This window comes from Sapajus apella, unplaced genomic scaffold (assembly GCF_009761245.1).
Source record: "Sapajus apella isolate SASKATOON/1434 unplaced genomic scaffold, GSC_monkey_1.0 scaffold76, whole genome shotgun sequence".
Taxonomy (NCBI): domain Eukaryota; kingdom Metazoa; phylum Chordata; class Mammalia; order Primates; family Cebidae; genus Sapajus; species Sapajus apella.
Genome location: NW_022437016.1, coordinates 6,266,054 through 6,288,014, shown reverse-complemented (window position 1 = coordinate 6,288,014; position 21,961 = coordinate 6,266,054). Strand labels below are relative to the sequence as shown.

Here is a 21,961-nt window from a genome sequence, read left to right as displayed (position 1 = left end):
CCTTCCCCCCTCCCCTCCCCTTCCCTTCTTCCCTTCCCTTTGTTTAGTGGGTTCTCACTCTATCATCCAGGCTGGAGTGCAGTGGCACCATCTTGTCTCACTACAACCTCCACCTCCCTGGTTCAAGTAATTATCCTGCCTCAGCCTCCAGAGTAGCTGAGAGTACAGGCACCCACCACCACACCAGGTTAATTTTTGTATTTTTAATAGAGATGGGGTTTCACCATGTTGGCCAGGGTGGCCTCAAACTCCTGACCTCAGGTGATTCACCGGCCTTGGCCTCCCAAAGTGCTGGGATTATAGGCGTAAGCCACTGCACCCAGCCAAAATTGGTTTTTGTTTGTTTGTCTGAGACAGAGTCTTGCTCTGTTACCCAGGATGATGTGCAATGGCATGATCTTGACTCACTGCAACCTCCACCTCTTGGGCTTCAGCAATTCTCCAGCCTCAGCCTCCCAAGTAGCTGTGATTACAGGTGTGCACCACCACACCTGGCTAACTTTTGTATTTTTAGTAGAGATGGGGTTTTGCTATGTTGGCCAGGCTGGCTTCGAACTCCTGGCCTCAAGTGATCTGCCCACCTTGGCCTCCCAAAGTGCTAGGATTACAGGTGTGAGCCACTGCGCCTGGCCTAACTTTATTTTTCCTTAACATAATTTCTGCTCCAGCTCTAGGCTCCATCCTAAAGCACAGGTTTTGTTTTCGTTTGTTTTTTACTTATTGTTGCTGCTGCTGTTTCTTTTTAGATTTTATCCAAGGGCAAAATCATATACTTTGGCACGAGGGAGAAATTTTCAGATGCATCTTATCAAAGTATAAACATTCCAGTTACACAGAACATGGTTCCTTCATCCCGACTCCTGGTCTATTACATCGTCACAGGAGAGCAGACAGCAGAATTAGTGTCTGACTCAGTCTGGTTAAATATTGAAGAAAAATGTGGCAACCAGCTCCAGGTAAGCCACAAATTATAAGCCACAAATGAATTTTCTTTTCAGTGAAGGAGGCTGCCAAAGTCTTAGCTGCCTTTGAAAAGTCTTGTCTCATACAAATAATCTTTTTTTTTTTTTTCAAATGAACTTTTAGGTTCATCTGTCTCCTGATTCAGATGCATATTCTCCAGGCCAAACTGTGTCTCTTGATATGCAAACTAGGATGGATTCCTGGGTGGCATTAACAGCAGTGGACAGTGCTGTGTATGGAGTCCAAAGAATAGCCAAAAAGCCCTTGGAAAAAGTTAAGTAATGCATGTCTCACTGCAGTGCTGCATGTAGTGTGGCAATCAGGCTAGGATATGGGGGAAGAACTAAGGGAAGACTAGGCCTGCTTTTCTATTACCTACACATCGTACTTGCTTTTAGGAAGGTAAGCCATCCTCATGTTAGCTCCCAAAGCACAGGTCAATCCTCTCCTGTTTTTCAAATGTAAATGTAAGCACTTTAAGAATATATGATCATGGCATCAATACATTCAGTGGAGGAAAAATTACTATCAGAATACTTTGGAGGTTTAAGGTAGGGTGGTGATGGTGGTTATACTAGCTAGTAGCAGCACCGAAAAGAACTGGATAGGTAACATTTGGATTTTTTTTAAACTCTCATTGAAATTCATGGCACAGAAGAATTTCAAAATCATTCAATTCTCATAAGTTACCATTTATCTTAATTATGTTCAGCTATTTTTTTCTAGGCTTGAATTTCTTTGAATAAGGAAGGAAGGAAGGACTGAGAAACTGTAAAATTAAAAAATATTTGGTGAGAAAAGAACATTTGGGGTCAAAATTAAAACGAATAAGCCTACCCAAACAAGTCCTCACCCATTTAGAACCTAGAGACCTCCCTACCAAAATGCACAAAGTTGTGCTTTTTAAGCAACTTAAAATTAATTTCATTGTTAATCCAGTCCTTCATGCATTCATACCAAATTATTTATTTATTTGGAATGTTATACTGATTGCAGCATTCATTCTATGTACGAAACACTGTAGGTCAGTTTCTAAGCTATTTGTCTAAGACTTAGTTCTTGATTTAATTTTGTATAGGTATGTATTTATAAATACAAAAGGACAAGTTTAGAAACAAAGTTGAGAAATTTTGTCTTTGAACATTTAAAAAATACCATCTGTGTATTTCACTGGTTTGTGATAACCATGTAACAACTAGTACCTTTTAGTTCTTTAGAGGAATGATGTATACATCTCAATAGGCTCAACATTTTGCCTTTCTGGACAGGTATTTCAATATTTAGAGAAGAGTGATCTGGGCTGTGGGGCAGGTGGTGGCCTCAACAATGCAGACGTGTTCCACCTAGCTGGACTTACCTTCCTCACTAATGCAAATGCAGATGACTCCCAAGAAAATGGTATAACGCTCAGCACATTTATTACTGAAAATCACATTGATCATTTGCCTCCCAGATCTCATTTTTGTCCCTATTTCAGAATATTCTCTACTCTGATCTTAGAATGCCAAAACTGCATAACTCACCTGTATAAAGTGTTTCACTGACCTTCAAGATAAAGTACAAATTCTTTAGTGTAGTATTCAAAGCCTTCCATGATCTTCTCCTTGGCTCTCTCCAACTAGCTTTTACCCTGCTGTGCCTTATGTTATGTTTATGCTCTACAGAACCAAGTAGAGTTCTTGAGTTGCTATTTTACACCTTTGGGCCTTTATTTATTTGGATTGCTTTCCCCTTCATTAGCTTGGAGAAGCAAATGTAAGAATCAACCCCTCTGTGAGACCTCTTCCCAACTTAGAATTTATCATTCCCTCCTCCTTTAATAGGGAGTCTATTGCAGGGACTAGATCTATTTACAAGTAATAGAACAGCACTGTGTCATTGCACATTGTTACATGTAGTTATAAGTCCTGTCTCACCTACTGCATAGGGAACTCTTTAAGGATAGTAACCACATCTTAATCATCTTCTTTCTATGGTTTTAAAATTACTCATAATTATGTTTGATACTATGATATTCATACTTATATTTGTAATACTATAACACAAAGAGCAAATAATAAAAAATGGCATACCCAGCAAAAGCATCAGTCATTCTAAATGCTTAGGTATTTCTCTGGAATCAGTGGACTAGAAAGACTGCAGGATTCAAAACCAAATTCAGATAAAACAAGTCAAATGATATGACACTAGATCATGAACTCTACTAAGATAAAACAAGTCATATTAAGAAGTATGGTGCACAGTTCCTAATCCAAAGCAGCCTCTCAGTATTTGTTAATTAATGACTTATGAATGTTTTAAATACTTAGTTTCCTGAAATTTTTTTTGAGATGTTAACTACTTTTTATTCTTTTTCTTTCTTTCTCTTTCTCTCTCTCTTTTTAAACCAGATGCACCTTGTAAAGAAATTCTCAGGCCAAGAAGGATGCTGCAAAAGAAGATAGAGGAAATAGGTACTCTTAGATTCATGTGATTGTAAAAAAGGTTATGGTCATATCATTCAAAAACTGGACAAAATTAAATGTTATATAAATTCCCCTAATTGAAATAGAATGGATAAAAAGAAAGATATATATGGAGGTCTAGCTCATCTCTCTCAGAAAGAGTAATCCAAATAAAATCTAGTAGTTCATTTACCATAGCCTTAACCTAAGGAAATAGGTCTTCATTACTTCTAGCTCTAAAACCCAAAATATTAGCTTTTATTTGTCATAAATATTTTCTCTCTAAAAACTTAATCTAGCAATTAAAATAATATTCTTCCATTTTATTCTGACAAAATCTATGATTTGACAGTTTTGGGGACATACCTAGAAGTCCATTAGTTCTATTTCATACATTTAACTGTTAGTAGCATTATTCTTTGAAGATACATCTTGTGGGAATTATTTTAAAATAATTATTTAAATGGTTATGATATTGACCATGTTACGGTAGAAAGAATATCAAATTGGGAGTCAGCAAATTGCCTTCAACTATATCATGTTTATAATAATATAATAATTTATTTCATTTGTATATGAGTTATTTTAATTCTAACGTTTATTCTAAGATCTAATGATATGTAAAGAGAGACACTGACTAACCTGAGCACTTACAATGAAGGATGATGCTGCTAGTAAAGTCCACAAACCATGTTAGGTAAGACGTTGCTGAAAAATAAGATATTCAGCTTGAAGAAGGAAATATCTGTATAGTGATGTAGCCATCTTCAAATATTTGAAGGCTTCTTGGATATTTAACTTATTTTATTAAAAATATTATATTCTTTGTCTATATTTTTCTGCTTATTTTCAGCAGAATCCAAAGTGCCAGTTTCAAGAGTTAGTATCTGCTGGGCGTGGTGGCTCACGCCTGTAATCCCAGCACTTTGGGAGGCTGAAGTGGGCGGATTACGAGGTCAGGAGTTTGAGATCAGCCTGGCCTATATGGTGAAACTCCATCTCCACTAAACATACAAAAATTAGCCTGGCGTGTTGGCGTGCGCCTGTAATCCCAGCTACACGGGAGGCTGAGGCAAGAGAATTGCATGAACCGGGAAGGTGGAGGTTGCAGTGAGTTGAGATCACGCCACTGCACTCCAGCCTGGGAAACAGCAAGACTCCATCTGAAAAAATTAAAAAAAAGAGTATTTAGCTTGGTTGCAGGAAACCCTTTAACCATTTAGTGTGAGCTGGAATGGACCATTTGGTAAGGTCACATTCTCTCCATTCTTAGAATAGTTTGAAGGGAAGTCTGGACAGTCATCTAGCCATGACTATTGTGGGTATGGGGATCATATAGCAATAGAAACCAGATATCCCCTGAGATTCCTTCTAAGCCTGGGATGTTATGACTCTGCGTGATCAATGGCACTTGCATTATTACCATTTCAGCTGCTAAATACAAAAATTCAGTAGTGAAGAAATGTTGTTACCATGGAGCCCGTGCTAACTATGACGAAACCTGTGAGCAGCGAGCTGCACGGATTACCGTAGGCCCAAGATGCGTCAAAGCTTTCACCGAATGTTGTGTCGAGGCAACCCAGCACCGTGCTAATAGCTCTCATAAGCACATGCAATTGGGAAGGCTAGGTAAGTATGACGTTTTCTATCAGAATTCTGCTCAATATGGGGAATTTTGTGTAATTTGATGCTTCTAAGAAAGGCAGTTTTCATGATCTATTTAGAATTGAAAGTAGAAAAGATAACTTGTAAATGTCCATAAGAAAAAAAATCATTTTTGGGCATCAGAAGAGGTATAGTACAGAGCAGAGTACACTAGGCCAGAGTTAAGACCTGGCATAACCTTAAAACCAAGTCATCCCATAAACTTGAATGATTATCTTCTCTGAGCCTCAAGCAAGGAGCTTTAGCCAGATCCTCTCCAATATACCTGTGAGTTCTACAATTCTATGCTTCTGTGATATTACAACCGTTAAAAATTCTGCCTATGGCCGGGCGTGGTGTCTCATGCCTGTAATCCAAGCACTTTGGAGGCCAAGGCGGGCAGATCATCTGAGGTGGGGAGTTCAAGACCAGCCTGACCAACATGGTGAAACCCCACCTTAAAAAAAAAAAAAAAAGTCCTTTCCGGCGGTGACGACCTACACACGAGAACATGCCTCTCGCAAAGGATCTCCTTCATCCCTCTCCAGAACAGGAGAAGAGGAAACACAAGAAGAAACGCCTGGTGCAGAGCCCCAATTCCTACTTCATGGATGTGAAATGCCCAGGATGCTATAAAATCACCACGGTCTTCAGCCATGCACAAACGGTAGTTTTGTGTGTTGGCTGCTCCACTGTCCTCTGCCAGCCTACAGGAGGAAAAGCAAGGCTTACAGAAGGATGTTCTTTCAGGAGGAAGCAGCACTAAAAGCACTCTGAATCAAGATGAGTGGGAAACCATCTCAATAAACACATTTTGGATAAAAAAAAAAAAAATTCTGTCTATACCTACATTGACAAAACATAGGAGAAGATTTCTAAATCTAGCCTAATGTTAAGTGTACTTAGATAAAAGTTGATGTGTTATTTCAGTTTCAACCACAATACATGTTTCCAGAATTTATAGAATTCTCATTAATATGCTTTCAGAACTTTTAGGACTTTATATATAGTCTTTTTTTTTTTTTTTTTTTGAGATGGAATTTGGCTCTGTCACCCAGGCTGAAGTGCAGTGGTACAACCTTGGCTCACTGCAACCTCTGCCTCCCAGGTTCAAACGATTCTCCTGCCCCAGCCTCCCAAGTAGCTGGGATTAAAGACGCCCACCACCACACCTGGCTAATTTTTGTATTTTTATTAGAGACAGGGTTTCACCATATTGGCCAGGCTGGTCTCAAACTCCTGACCTCAGGTGATCTGCCTGCCTCAGCCTCCCAAAGTCCTGGGATTACAGGCATGAGCCTCTGCGCCTGGCCTATATATAGTCTTAACTAAACAAACAAAAGCAAAATGACAGCTTCTGTTTTATACATATGTGTGCCACGTAATGACATTTTCATCAATGATGGACCACATATGTGACAGTGGTCCTAGAGGATTATAATACCATATTTTTGCTGTACCTTTTCTGTGTTTAGATATGTTTAGATACACAAATGCGTACCATTGCACTACAGTTGTCTGCAGTATTCAGTCAGTAACATGCTGTATAGGTTTGTAGCCTAGGAGTAATAGGCTATACTATATAGTCTAGATGTGTAGAAAGTTATACCATCTAGATTAGTGTAAGTACACTCTATGATGTTCACAACAACAAAATCACCTAACAACACATTTCTCAGAACACAACCATATTGTTAAGCAATATCTTATAACCATCATTTTGGTAAATGGCCATAAAATTTATGTTTGTAGAAATATATTCATTGAGATGTACGATGTATGAGATTCAGATTGTTTTCCAATATTTGTTTGTTTGTTTGTTTTTGTATTGAGAGATGAAGTTTCATTCTTGTTGCAGTGGCACTGTCTCAGCTCACTGCAACGTCCACCTCCCAGGTTCAAGAGATTCTCCTGCCTCAGCCTCCGAAGTAGCTAGGATTACAGGCACCTGCCACCATGCCTGGCTAATAATATTTGCTTATGATAAGCAGAATTTTAATAAACAATCTAGTCCATATGTTGGTTTTCTTTTTGGAAAGAGGACTTGCCTTTTTTTTCTCTTAAATTTTTTTTTAAATTTTTAAATTTTTGTGAGTAAACAATAGGTATGTATATTTGTGAAGTACATGAGTTACTTTGATACAGGCATGCAATAAGCAATAGTCACATCATGGAAAATGGGGTATCCCTTGAGGTATTCCTCCTTTGTATTATAAACAATCTAATTATACTCTTTTAGTTATTTTTAAATGTACAATGAAATTATTATTGACTATGGTTATCCTGTTGTGCTATCAAGTACTAAGTCTTATTCTTTCTATTTTTTGTACCCATAAACCATCCCACATCCCCCACATCCTCCTGCTACCTTTCCCAGCCTTCTAGTCTCTATCTCTCTGAGTTAAATTGTTTTGATTTTTAGCACCTACAAATAAGTGAGAACATGCAAATTTTGTCTTTCTGTGCCTAACTTACTTCACTTAACATAATGACCTCCAGTCCATCCATATTGTTGCAAATGACAGGATCTCATTCTTTTTACGGCTGAGTGTGGCCACATTTTCTTTATCCATTCATCTGTTGGTGGACATTTGGTTGCTTCCAAATCCTGACTATTTTTAACAGTGCTGCAACAAACATGGGAGTGCAGATATGGCTTCAAAGTACTGATTTTCTTTCTTTTGGGTATATACCCAGCAGTAGGATTGCCAGATCATATGGTAGGTCTGTTCTTTGTTTTTTGAAGAAACTCCAAACTGTTCTCCATAGTATAGTAATTTATAGTCCCACCAACAGTGTACAAGGGTTCCCTTTTCTCCATATCCCCTCCAGCATTTGTTGTTGCTTGTCTTTTGAATAAAAGCCATTTTAACTGAGATGAGATGATATTTCATTGTCATTTTGATTGCATTTCTCTGGTGACTACTGATGTTGAGCACCTTTTCACATGGCTTCTTGCCATTTGTATGTCTTCTTTAGAGAAATGTCTATTCAAATCTTTTGCTCATTTTTAAATGGGATTATTACATTTTTTCCTGTAGGGTTGTTTGAACTTTTAATATATTCTGGTTATTAATCTCTTGTCAGATGGGTAGTTGCAAATATTTTCTCCCATTCTATGGGTTGTCTCCTTTATTTATTGTTTCCTTTGCTGTACAGAAGCTCTTTAACTTGATGTGATCCCATTTGTCCATTTTGGCTTTGGTTGTCTGTGCTAGTGGGGTATTTATTATTCAAGAAACTTTTGGCCCTACCAAAGTCCTGGAGTGTTTTCCCATTGGTTTCCTGTAGCAGTTTTATAGTTTGAGGTCTTAGAGTTAATTTGTTAATCGATTTTTATTTGAGTTTTGTATATGGAGAGAGATAAGGGTCACATTTCATTCTTCCGCATATGGATATCCAGTTTTCCCAGCACCATTAATTGAAGAGTCTGTCCTTTCTCCAATGTATGTTCCTGTCACCTTTGTCAAAAAATGAGTTCACTGTGGGTGTATGGATTTGTTTCTGGGTTCTCTATTCTGTTCCACAGGTCTATATGTCAGCTTTTATGCCAGTATCATGCTGTTTTTGTTACTATAGCTCTATAGTATGATTTGAAGTTAGGTAATGTGATTCCTCCAGGTTTTTTTCTTTTTGCTCGGAATTGCTTTGGCTATTCTGGTCTTTTGTAGTTTCATATGAATTTTAGGATTTTTTTTCTATTTCTGTGAAGAATGTTATTGGTATTTTCATAGAGATTGCATTGAATTGAGATTGCTTTGGGTAGTATGGACATTTTAACAATATTGATTCTTCCAATCCATGAATATGGAATAAATTTATTTTTTGTGTATCCTCTTGAATTTCTTTCACTGGTGTTTTATAGTTTTCATTGTAGAAATCTTTCACTTCTTTGGTTAAGTTGGTTCCTAGGTGTTTAATTTTATTTGTGTCTATTGTAAATGAGGTTACTTTTAAAATTTCTTTTTCACATTGTTCACTATTGACGTATAGAAATGCTACTGATTTTTGTATATTGATTTTGTATCCTGCAAATTTACAGAATTCATTTAGTAGTTCTAATAGTTTTTTTTGTGTGTGTGTGGAGTCTTCAGGTTTTTCCAGATATATGCATACAAGGATCATTTGACTTCTTCCTTTCTAGTTTGAATGACTTTTATTTCCTTCTCTTGTCTAATGGTTCTGGCTAGGACTTCCAGTGCACTAGGACTTGCCTAGAAATTGCAGTCCTTGTGGCCTAGACTGCCCCTCAAATTCACCTAGAGCCCCAGAACACTCCAGCCCATGATGGGGAGGCTGGCTGAAACTCAAGCTCCAACCACCGGGATGGGCGATCCCCCTCTGGCTAGGGCCAGTCCAAATGTTCCCTCCATGGGCAGACATCAGCTGAGTACGGCCTGGTTCTGCTTTCCACTGTGACAATGCAGCACTGAGTTCAGTGTAAAACCACAGAATCACTCTACTCTTGCTTTCCCAATATATAGGTTCTCCACACTGCACAGCCACTGCTAGGGGATGGGGGAGGAGTGGCATCAGTGCTTAAAGACTATCTTTCCTGCCCTCTTCAATGTCTCTTTCAGTGATGTAAAGTCAAAACCAGGTACTGTGATTGCTTACCTGATTTTTAATTCTCATGATGGTGCTTCTTGTGTGTAGTTAGTTATTAAAATCTAGGGTACCAACAGGAAAGGCAAATGGTATAGGCTTCTATTCAGCCGTCTTGCTCTGCCGTCTCATATATTGTTTCATTTTTTTAAAATTGTACTTTAGGTTCTGGGGTACATGTGCAGATCATGCAGGATTGTTGCATAGGTACACACATGGCAATGTGGTTTGCTGCCTCCATCCCCCGTCACCTACATCTAGCATTTCTCCCCATGTTATCCCTCCCTGACCTCCCCAACCCCTCACTGTCCCTCCCTTGGCCCCCCGACAACAGACTCCAGTGTGTGATGCTCCCCTTCTTGTGTCCATATGTTCTCATTGTTCATCACCCACCTATGAGTGAGAACATGCGGTGTTTGATTTTCTGTTCTTGTGTCAGTTTGCTGAGAACTATGGTTTCCAGATTCATCCATGTCCCTACAGAGGACACAAACTCATCATTTTTTATGGTTGCATAGTATTCCATGGTGTATATGTGCCACATTTTCCTTGTCCAGTCTATCATCCATGGGCATTTGTGTTGGTTCCAGGTCTTGTAATCCTTTGGGTATATACCCAGTAATGGGATTGCTGGGTCAAATGGAATTTCTATTTCTGGGTCCTTGAGGAAGCACCACACTGTCTTCCACAATGGTTAAACTAGTTTATACTCCCACCAACAGTGTAAAAGTTTCTATTTCTCCACATCCTCTCCAGCATCTGTTGTCTCCAGATTTTTTAATGATTGCCATTCTAGCTGGCATGAGGTGGTATCTTGATGTGGTTTTGATTTGCATTTCTCTAATAATCAGTGATGATGAGCATTTTTTCTTATGTTTGTTGGCCTCATATATGTCTTCTTTTGAAAAGTGTCTGTTCATATCCTTCGTCCACTTTTGGATGGGTTTGTTTGTTTTTTTTCTTGTATATCTGTTTTAGTTATTTGTAGATTCTGGATATTAGCCCTTTGTCAGATGGGTAGAGTGCAAGAATTTTTTCCCATTCTGTTGGTTGCTGGTTCACTCTAATGATTGTTCCTTTTGCTCTACAGCAGCTCTGGAGTTTAATTAAGTCCCATTTGTATATTTTGGCTTTTGTTGCCAATGTTTTTGGTGTTTTAGTCATGAAGTCCTTGCCTATGCCTATGTCCTGAATGGTTTTGCTTAGGTTTTCTTCTAGGGTTTTTATGGTATTAGGTCTTATGTTTAAGTCTTTAATCCATCTGGAGTTAATTTTAGTGTGAGGTGTCAGGAAGGGGTCCAGTAATCATCTGGCTTGGCTTCAGCTGGATAGAAGTCTCTCTCTGCAGCCCCTTCCTCCCTGGAACTCTGCCCCTCATTCCAGACAACTTGGCCTTGGAAAACTCCCATCTGTGCTGCCACAAGTCTTCAAAATCATCAGGCTCTGCTTGGATTCCTTTCCCTGCCCTAGTCTGTAAACTGCCTCTAGGCAGTAAGCTGGGACAATTTTAGGTTTCACCTAATTGTTTCCCTTCTCTCAGAGATCACAGTCCTGCTTATGCTCTAATGTCTGAAAACTGTTGTTTTGTATATCATGTTTAGTTTTCTATTAATGCGTCTTAGATAAAAACAGAAGTTCTGTCCATTTTTATTCAAATAAATATAAACAAATTAGCAAGTTAAGGAAGGCAGAGTGTCATATAAAGCTTCTCTTTATTCCAATATAAACACAATTATTACAATTATATAAGTGCAAATAACTTTATAGATTGATCAATATCTTATATAATCTCAGGAACACTAAACATTTAGCAATTTAAGAAACAAATCATTAAAGATATTTTGATACTTTGTTTTGCCAATGCTATTAGTGGACAAATCCTAAGCTTTTATAGTTTTGTTTTTGTTTTTGTTTTTGTTTTTTTGAGACAGAGTCTCACTTTGTCACCCAGGCAGGAGCGCAGTGGTGTAATCTCGGCTCACTGCAACCTCTACTTCCAGGTTAAAGTGATTATCATGCCTCAGCCTACTGAGTAGTTGGGACTACAGGCACCCGCCACCATGCCCAGCTAATATTTGTGTTTTTAGTGGAGACAGGATTTCACTAGGTTGGCCAACCTGGTCTCGAATTCCTGACCTCAGGTGATCTGCCCACCTTGGCCTCCCAAAGTGCTGAGATTATCGGCATGAGCCAGTGCACCCTATCTATGGTTCTATTTTGAAAGCATTAAACAAAATATTTTATTTACCTATAAGAAAATGCTTAAGTTATAGATTAATGCCCATATTTTAAAGTTCAGCTATACGTAGAATTTATATTGTTTTTTCATAATTAAATATGATTTTTTTGCCCAGACATGAAGATGCTGTTGCCAGTAAGCAAGCCAGAAATTCGAAGTTATTTTCCAGAAAGTTGGTTATGGGAAGTTCATCATGTTCCCAGAAGGTATTCAACTTCTTTCATGTGTCCTTGAAATAAATGTGGATAATGCAAGTATTATGCCAAAAATCTGGAAACTACCCATTTCCCAATAGCTTGCTAAAGAATTAAGATGATCCTGCAATTTGATAAGATTTTGTGTTGTTTTGCTTTGCTTTTTTTAATGTACATTGCACCGGTGATTGGCTCCAGGGCAGAATGAAGAAGGGTACTATTCCACTTAATTTCATTTCACTTCAGTATGCATTTAGTACACACAACTATGCACTATACACTATATTAAGCCGCTATTTTTATCCTAAAATATCTTGTACTATAAAACAAACATTGATAAGCAAGAATAAAGGTTCTTTTCAAGTTTTTTATTCAACATGTTTTAAGAAAAACACTTCCTTTATACCACTGAAAACAGTGATGTACTGAGTTCTCAAGCCACACTCTTAGGTGCACTTAAAGCACTGGTTTTCCAATGAGAAGGCAAGGAATGCCTTCAGAGCCCTGCAGGTGTCTCCTCAGGCATCTCCTTGTTTCTACCCTTGTCTTTTCTAATCTTTCTTCCACACAATTGGTGTCCATTTCATCTGACACTATTCATTAGCTAGTATGTCCTCTAGTAAACCTTCTGGCCACTCTCCCCACCCTACCAGTGATTGGATTAATTAAAATGTAAATACTTTGAGGGTGTGAACTAAATTCAGATTACTGTTTATGTGTTGAATGAATGCACACTGCCTCTGAACTCTTATAATGCCTTATTGGTACAATTATTACAGTGCAGTGTAGTTTAGTTACTTAAGTGTTTCTTCCACTAGATTGTAAACTGCCTGAGAGTGTGACTATACCTTTTCAGTGCTGTTTACTTGGTACTCAGCACTATACCTGATACAAAGTTGGTAGACAACAGCTGTAAATAAATATACAAGCTTAATTATAATCAGAAGTTTTTAGTTATGTCAGCTTTGTTTTGAGCAGTGCTAACATGCATCACTGTGCTTCCCTATTTTAGAATATACTGCCAATGAACATAGTTTTCTCTTCGTTTTAATGCTTGGATTTTGCAATGTTTCATAGGCATCTTTCTGAACTTGAATTCTCATCACAGAGATGAAATGTCTAAAAACATGCAATATATACCAGAGTTACTGAATTTTTTTTCTTCATGAGATTTTCCTTAATACCTGATGTGATTTCATCTTGTGATTTTTTTTCTTTCTTCTAAAGTAGTTTGAAGCAAAAATTCTGTTAATGGATGTCTCTCTCAAGTTGGGTTAATCAATATTCTACTGTATTTAAATATCAACATTTTAACTTCCAGAAAACAGTTGCAGTTTGCCCTACCTGATTCTCTAACTACGTGGGAAATTCAAGGTGTTGGCATTTCAGATAGTGGTAAGCAGGCTTAAGTTATATATGCATTTAAAGAATAATTTCATTAGCAAGATGTAATTCTCTATTGTTATATATTTAGTTTACCCAGGACTTAAATGGTAGCAATTTTTAAAAAATATATATTTTTTATGTATTACCAAAAGACTTGAATATATCCATATCTTTGAACATACTGATTTCTCCTTTTGCTCCTCTTTTCTTTTCCCCCTTTTTTTTCTTTTTTGTAAATGAAGAAGGAGTCTCACTATGTTGTCCAGGCTGGTCTTAAACTCCTGGTTTCAAGCAATCTTCCCATCTCCACCTTCCAAAGTGTTGGAATTACAGCTTGAGCCACTGCACTCAGCCTCAAGTCTTTATTTTCCTTCACTTTTTTTACTGACTGGGATTTCGTGTAAAGTTAGAAACAAATAAATGACCTCTCTTGGGCTGATCTTTGTGATGATTAAGTACAGATGCTTTCTAAATAACTTCAGGGATGGTTTTGTTTGTTTGTTTGCTACTTTTGTTTTAAAATCTTGGTTTCCACAATTAAAATTTTATACCCATTAAAAATGGAACCAATAATGAATATCTAAAAAGATTTGGTGCTTTAGGTGATAAACATTCTCATGCCTTAAATGGAATTAAATATTTATTGAACAAATGAAGTTTTCTGTTAATACTAATTATCATTGAAATTAAGATCAATGAATAGAAAATTCAAGGGCATGAGGTGAGAGCACAGAGAAAAATATGATCTAATATTCTTTTTTTCCTTGAAGTAAATCAAGTGTGAGAAATTTTAATACCAATAAAGCATTATAGGGATTTCCTAATGTAATTCTACTTTGCTTCCACTTTGGGCTGAAGGTATATGTGTTGCCGATACTCTCAAGGCAAAGGTGTTCAAAGATGTCTTCCTGGAAATGAATATACCATATTCTGTTGTACGAGGAGAACAGGTCCAGTTGAAAGGGACCGTTTACAACTATAGGACTACTGGGATGCAGGTAAGTAGGTATTAATATTTATGGAATGAGGGAAACATTCTCTGGTTTTCTGAGAATTCTGTTATTGGAATTATCATACACAAAAAAGTAAAAATTCAACCCAGTTCAGCAATAGAAACCAAACAATTACAATGAGCATTGTACTAGATGTGTAGGGATATGAATTAAAAGGATGAAGAAAGGAGGAAGGGCAAGTAGGTATTTATGTAACTTCAGTTGAAAGAATAAATTGCTTAAGATAATCAATGTGCTGTGTAAGTCCAGAGAAGGATGAATTCATATTTATTTCCTTTATTTGCCCATGCTCAGAGTTCCTTGATCTCCTTGATTCTAACAACTCTTTCCTTTCCTCCATTTTAGCATTCATTCTCAACTTCACTTTATAGATCTTATCATCCTCTCTAAAATCTTGATTTCAGACATCTCACATCTCACCAACCAGTGACGACCTCCTTTGGTTCAGTAGCATCACTGAAACCTCCAGTCCATTGACTCAGTCCCTTTTATTGTCCATTACTCCTCTGCTCTTTTTACTTTACTCCTTGTTCATGTTAGAATTCACAAGCTGTCATTAAAACCACACTGACTAAAATTATGCCAACTCCCTGGATCCTCTCTCACTCCAGGATACAATTCTAACCATGACTGGACCCACGATTTATCTTCTTGCCAGCACACTTCTAAAGAGAATTATATAATAGGCTGACTGATTTGACTTGAAAATAACATCACAAAACTTTGCATGAGAATTCAATGTGTTCCAAAATTCTAGCTATATTTTTTAAAAACGCTAACTTTATTCTTAGAGATTAGTATTTCAGTGGTTTCCTAAAATTTTGCTTACATCCCCTTGTTTCAGAAAAACTATGTACCCCTCTACCACATTTTAAAATTTGGCATCTAAAATTTTTATCATATATTTTAAAAAGATGGCAATCTATTACTTTTAATATATTTAAATATTGATATTTTAAAATAAAACTTGCATCAAACTTATATTAGCAGACTCCAAATACCATAGAAATCAATTTTTAAAATGTTTAAATAAGCTCTTTTTTTTTTTTTTTTTTTTTTTTGAGGTGGAGTCTCACTCTGTCTCCCAGGCTGGAGTGCAGTGACACTATCTTGGCTCACTGCAACCTCCTCCTCCCCAGTTCAAGCGATTCTCATGACTCAGCCTCCTGAGTAGCTGGGATTACAGGCGCATGCCACCATGCTTGGCTAATTTTTGTATGTTTAGTAGAGACAGGTTTCACCATGTTGGCCAGACTGGTCTTGAACTCCTGACATCAAATGACCCACCTGCCTCAGCCTCCCAAAGTATTGGGATTACAGGCATGAGCCACTGCTCCCTGCTTCAAATAAGTTCTTAACGACAGATTACGTATCATTTCTTTTCGTCAATGAATTCATATTTCCATTCTACTTCCCTGTTATATATTTATGCTTGAATCTTTTCTGTTGATCACCATCATACTTTGATGACCAAAAATATCTACATACATTGAAAATGAAATATTTTAAAATTTCGTGATTGTAAGATTCAAAGTATCAAATGATATGTCAATTTAGATATCATTACAAATATTATTCTTAGTATACTATTGACAAAATAACATAATATATATTTATAAAGTTATTAAATGTAAAAAATAAAATTTTATTTAAAAATTATCTTCTCATTTGATAAATGAAACTTTTCTCTCAATTGGCTTAATAGCTATGGATAAATATTATTTGTTGTTAGAAATGAGAGAGGGTTTGGTATAAATCCTATTCTTATTTTTCACTTTTATAGAGGTAGGCATTGCTGTTTAATCCAATATTATCAGGAAGATTGATAAAATATAACTATTGTCAATTTTATTACCTCTTTATCAATATATTTTAATCCTATATCTTGGAGCTTCACATTTAGCTTATTCAATTTATGTAATATGTTTGCCACAAAATCTAACTGGAAAAATCAGTCCTCATTGATAAAATAATTAGCCAAGTCAGACTTACTTTTTGTCATGGAAAGGCCAATTTGATTTTTTTCCACAATTTTAATTTTCAGTAAAAATGAACTTTTTCATATAAACCTGTTTCATCAGGTAATGCTAAATATCAGAGAATGCACACACAGATTTTACTTGGCCACAGGCTGTAAATGGGGAATAAACTTAAGTAATCAGAATTTGCCATACTGATAGTATTATTATTTATTATTTGAGACAGAGTCTCTCTTTGTCACCCAGGTTGGAGTGCAGTGATGTGATCTCGGCTTACTGCAACCTCTGCTTCCCGAGTTCAAGTGATTCTTCTGCCTCCTCCCTCTGAGTAGCTGGGATTACAGGCATGTACCACCTCACCCAGATAATTTTTCTATTTTTAGTAGAGATGGGGTTTCACCACGTTGTCCATGCTGGTCTTGAACTCCTGACCTTGTGATCCTTCCACCTCAGCCTCCCAAAGTATTGGGATTACAGGCATGAGCCACTGTGCCCAGCCAGTATTATCTTATTTTTATAGAAATAAAGTCAAAATGTTACTCATTTATCTTCCTTAGAATTTACTCACAGGGTTTGCATAAATCCTGTGAATCATGCTACCATCTTCAGCCCTGTGGAATTGCCTTCCCTCATTTGGCTTCACTCCCACCACCCTAAATATGATGTGAAGAGTTGGAAAAGGGCCTCCATTAAGAAGCTGTGAAGTTGCTTTAACATTATTGCCTTCAAACTCACTATCTTTTCTGCAAACAGAATGCTTTCTTGAATTTAAGATAAGCATAATTCAGATAGAGATACCAAAAACCATTTCTCCAGTGGGTTCTTGTAGTGGTTTTTATGTCTCAAAATCCTGATTCAAGATTGGCTTGAGTCCTAGAAACTGAGATACTAAGACAGTCAGACTATCTCATCAAAACAGTCTGAGTATAATTTTATAACTCACACTGATCTTGGCTACCAAAGGATTTTGGTAGATGATTATGGATGTGTCACTCTTAAACCATGTAAATTGTAATTCAAGATAGACACATAAATAGGTGGGCATAACAAATGGGTAAGGCACAGAGGCCACAGCCAAACTCTGTTCAGCTGTAGAACTGAGATCAGCAGGGGCTCCTCAGCTCACCTAGTCTTAAACATATGAAATAGGTTTGTGTATGTACGTGTGTATGTGTGTATATATATATACACACACATATATATACACATATATATACGTATACACACATATATACATGTGTGTATATATACATATATATACGTATATATACATATATATACGTGTATATATACATATATATACGTGTATATACATATATATACGTGTATATATACACATATATATATACACACACAGACACACATACGTACACACACACACTGCATCAGCAATTTGTGTTTCCACTAATAATATTATCAGAGACATCCTTCCATATCAGTATATACAGATTTACTTCATTACTTTAACGGCTGCACAGTAATTCACATGGTGGGTATATTATAATTTATTGAACCATGTTTCTATTAAAGGCATTTAGGTTGTTTCCAGGTTTTCACTATTATAAGTGATTTTGCAAAGTCTCCATTTATGCATACATATCTTCCTACATGTATATTTCTGTAGGATGGACGTTTTGTCTTGGAGTGAACTAACTGGGCTAAAGGGCATGGACATTTTACCCGCTGATAAATATAGCCATAATTATCTTCCAAAAGGACTACATCAATTGACATTCTTACCAACTGTATTCAGGTAGCCTTGATTCCTCACATTCTTATAATTTAGGGGATAAATACTTTTTCTTTTACGCATGAAATGAACACATATACAGAAATTGAAATGAAGGGACTAGATAACTACATGTATCATTTTGATTAAAGCTCAAAAATATAGCATTGCTGAAAAAAACAAATTGCAAAATAATATGTACACAATGAATACAACTACATAACATTTAAAAACATGAAAGACAGCACTATATAGTGTTTCTTAATACATATAAAATTTTTGCCAAGTTGACAGACACAAGTGATACGTCATTAATGTTTCTATGTCACTACCCTGATTACTAGTAATGTTGAACCTCATTTCATTTGTCTGTTGGCCATTTGTATTTCTTCTTTAATGTATTCTATGATATTCTATACACTACTTTAATACCCTTTCTTTTGCTTTCCATCGAGTTGCTTTTTTCTGGGGTAAGTTACCTAGCTTCTTCTTGCCTAGTTTTCTTATCTGAAAAATTGGATATAATAGTAGCCATTTCATAGTTGAAGATTAAATGAGCTAATTCATGTAAATATAGTACTTGGCCCATAGTAAGTACTCAACAAATGTACTTTTTATTGTTTACAGGAGCACTTTGTATGTTACAGTTATTAATCCTTTGATTATAAATGTTGCTGGTATTTTCTCTAATCTGCTACTTGTCTTTAACTTTGTTAACAGTGTTTTTCATTTGTGTGTTATAAAATCTTTAGATATTTTCCTTTATGTCTTCTGAGTTTGGTGTTTTTTGGAAATCTTTTCACACGGCAAGTTTTAAAAAGGTTTTTCTACAAAAAACTACATGTTCTCACTTATAAGTGGCAGCTAAATATTGAGTATATATGGACACAAAACAAACACCATGGCCTACTTGAGGGTGGAGAGTGAGAGAAGGGTGAAGATAAAAAAATTGCTTATCAGGTACTATGCCTATTACCTGACTGATGAAACAATCTGCACACCAAACCCCTGCAACATGCAATTTACCTGTACAACAGACCTGCGCAGGTACCCCTGAACCTAAAATAAAATCTTTTTTAAAAAACTATTTTTTTCTGGCCAGGTAAGGTGGTTCATGCTTGTATTCCCAGCACTTTGGGAGGCCAAGGCAGGCGGATCACCTGAATTCGGGTGTTCGAGACCAGCCTGACCAACATGGAGAAACCCCGTCTCTACTAAAAATACAAAATTAGTTGGGCATGGTGGTGCATGCCTGTAATCCCAGCTATTCGGGAGGCTGAGGCAGGAGAATCACTTGAACCTGGGAGGCAGAGGTTACAGTGAGCTGAGATCGTGCCATTGCACTTTAGCAGGCAACAAAAGCAAAACTTCATCTCAAAAAAAAACACCTGTTTTTTTCTATATTTTCTGTAGTACTTTTATAGCTTTTTAAGAGCATTTAGATTTTTTTAAAAATCTGAAATAAAGAGCTAATCTCAAATAGATAGCCAGTGATCCAGCAGTATTTGTAAGGAATTCATCTTTTTCCACTGATTTATAATGTCACCTTGCCCCCGTATATATTGAATTTCCATATATGTGCATCTATTTATAGATCTCTCTTCTGTTTTGTTTACATCAGTATCACACTGATTAAAAGTACCATAGATTTGTGGTTACATTTTATATCTATTAGGCAGGTATTCTCTGGTATTCTTACTTTTCAAAGGCTTTTGATGTTGTTATTCTTACACATTTACTCTGCTAGATAAACTTTGGAATTAGTTTGATGAATTCTCCTTTAAAAATTATAATAGGGTTTTCATAGGTATTATCCTGAATTTATAAATTAATATAAGGAAATTGACGGGCCATCTGTTGAATGTTTTACATCTCTTTATCCTTTTGGTTTATGAACTAAATCAAGGGTCAGCAACTTATGGACCACGGGCCAAATCTAGCCAGCCATCTCTTTTGTATGTCCTTTGCAATGACACAGTTATATATAACTTGACAGCATTTGAAAGTGTCATGCATATTACTATACTGCCATATTTTACATAATCTTTATCAGTGAATTTCCATCATGTCAAAATAAGAAACAAATACATCTATGATATTTTGGGGTTAGTTCCTGTTAATTACCTTTCCTTTTGAGTATGGGTTACACTTTCCTATCTCTTTATATCGAGTGATTTTGGATTGAACCTTGGACTTTATTAATAAAAATATTATGTAGACTCTGGATTCTATTACATTCCTCTAAAGATCTTTCGTGTGTGTGTGTGTGTGTGTGTGTGTGTGTGTGTGTGTGTGTGTTAGCAGACAGCTGGCTGAATTCAGTCCCAAACTCTGAAATCTCAGTTCAGTATTTTTAGCCCTAGCTGGGATGCTAGAAGTCTGTGCTGTGCATAGTTCAAGGGTCAGCCAGGTTTGAGCCAGGATTATATGCAGAACTTGGAGCTCCTTCACTATTCAGCTGTGGTGACTACTCCCTACTTTCTTCTTTAGTTCCTCAAGCCAGTATGATGTCAGGTTCTACCGGGGTTTTAGCCACTCAAAGGCACCAATGGAGCCTGCCCTCAGGGTAAAGCTATAAAAAGCAGCGTACTTATTCAGTGTCATTCCCTTCTCCCAAATGCCACTTTCCCTTCCACTCTCTGGTATCTGCAGATAATTTGTTTGTTTTAATATATATCTTGTCTAGAGTTTGTGGTTATTTTTCAGAAGGGTTGCCCAACATGAGCTATTTGGCTATTACTGAAACCAGAACCACTGTTTTTGATATTTTCTATCAGTTTCAAAAGTTCATTTTAATCTCAATTTACTAAGAGTTTTTATAATGCAATTATGTTGAATTGTATTAAATGACTCTTCTATATCTATCCTTCCCCATTCTACCCCTGCTGTCCTAAGGAAATCATTGGCTGAAGGTGATCCAATGGTCTTTTGCTCTGGCCCCTCCCATCCTGGTGGTTGTTTCCCAAGAAGATAGTTAAGAGGGAAAAGGAACTTTCTATTTTCAAGAAATTCCTCAAAATTAGTGGCTGAATAGCTGGTTCTCTCTCTTGTTTACCTGCTTGATTTATTCTGGATTTTATGGATTTATTCTTTTGGGTCTAGTTCGCAATTTTATCAGTTCACCAGAATTTGGAGGGAAGACGAAAAATGTTCACTAGTTGAGCCAGAAGTCAGTTGGCACTATTATTATTCCCATTACAAAGATGAGAAAATGGAGGATTAGAGAGTTCATGCAACTGCTTTCCATCACCAGTTAATAAGACGGATGCCAAAATTTGAATCCAGGTGTTTCTGGAGCCAGAGTTTAGTTGTAAAATGAGATACAAATGGGAAGTTGATAAGATTAGAAAAATAAGCTGAGGACATAATGGGCAGGGCCTTGAATGCCAATATAGGGAATTTTCAGTCTTTGATGAAACCATCATTTATTGAATACCAAAGACTGAGCTAAAAGATACAAAGATGAATAAGATGAAAAGGAACAAGTACCTGAACCTAAGGCTCCCACTATCTGAAATACAAACAAACACGTAAGGAGACAGGATAACAAGTTCTATCACAACAGCATGAGCTCTGTACCTAATTTAGTAGGTAACAGTCTGAGAAAGGTAAGATGTGTCTGAGACAGTATTGACTTTTCTAGACATCTCTTTGCATTGCTAAACTCTACAACAATTTGTGTATCTATGTTAGGAAATCTGAAAGGAGCTTCCTCCTGTGCCTTAGAATCTAAGGGATTATTTTAACATTGTTAAAGTGGAGAGC

At 36.7% G+C, this 21,961-nt stretch overlaps 2 protein-coding genes across 3 annotated transcripts in view; both read left to right on the top strand.

The window, feature by feature from the left end:
* C5 (complement C5) overlaps positions 1 to 21,961 on the top strand; it is a 106,181-nt gene that overhangs the window by 29,270 nt on the left and 54,950 nt on the right. For both annotated transcript variants that reach the window (XM_032251481.1, XM_032251480.1), the window contains exons 13-20: positions 747 to 956; positions 1,087 to 1,236; positions 2,232 to 2,361; positions 3,354 to 3,416; positions 4,839 to 5,036; positions 12,011 to 12,101; positions 13,411 to 13,484; positions 14,334 to 14,473. In XM_032251481.1, coding sequence (XP_032107372.1) covers positions 747 to 956; positions 1,087 to 1,236; positions 2,232 to 2,361; positions 3,354 to 3,416; positions 4,839 to 5,036; positions 12,011 to 12,101; positions 13,411 to 13,484; positions 14,334 to 14,473 — 1,056 coding nt within the window. The remainder of the gene's footprint in view (positions 1 to 746; positions 957 to 1,086; positions 1,237 to 2,231; positions 2,362 to 3,353; positions 3,417 to 4,838; positions 5,037 to 12,010; positions 12,102 to 13,410; positions 13,485 to 14,333; positions 14,474 to 21,961) is intronic.
* LOC116532380 (40S ribosomal protein S27-like) lies at positions 5,536 to 5,885 on the top strand. Its single transcript, XM_032251483.1, has one exon. It carries the CDS (start codon positions 5,563 to 5,565, stop codon positions 5,815 to 5,817), a length of 255 nt encoding a protein of 84 aa, XP_032107374.1. The 5' UTR covers positions 5,536 to 5,562; the 3' UTR covers positions 5,818 to 5,885.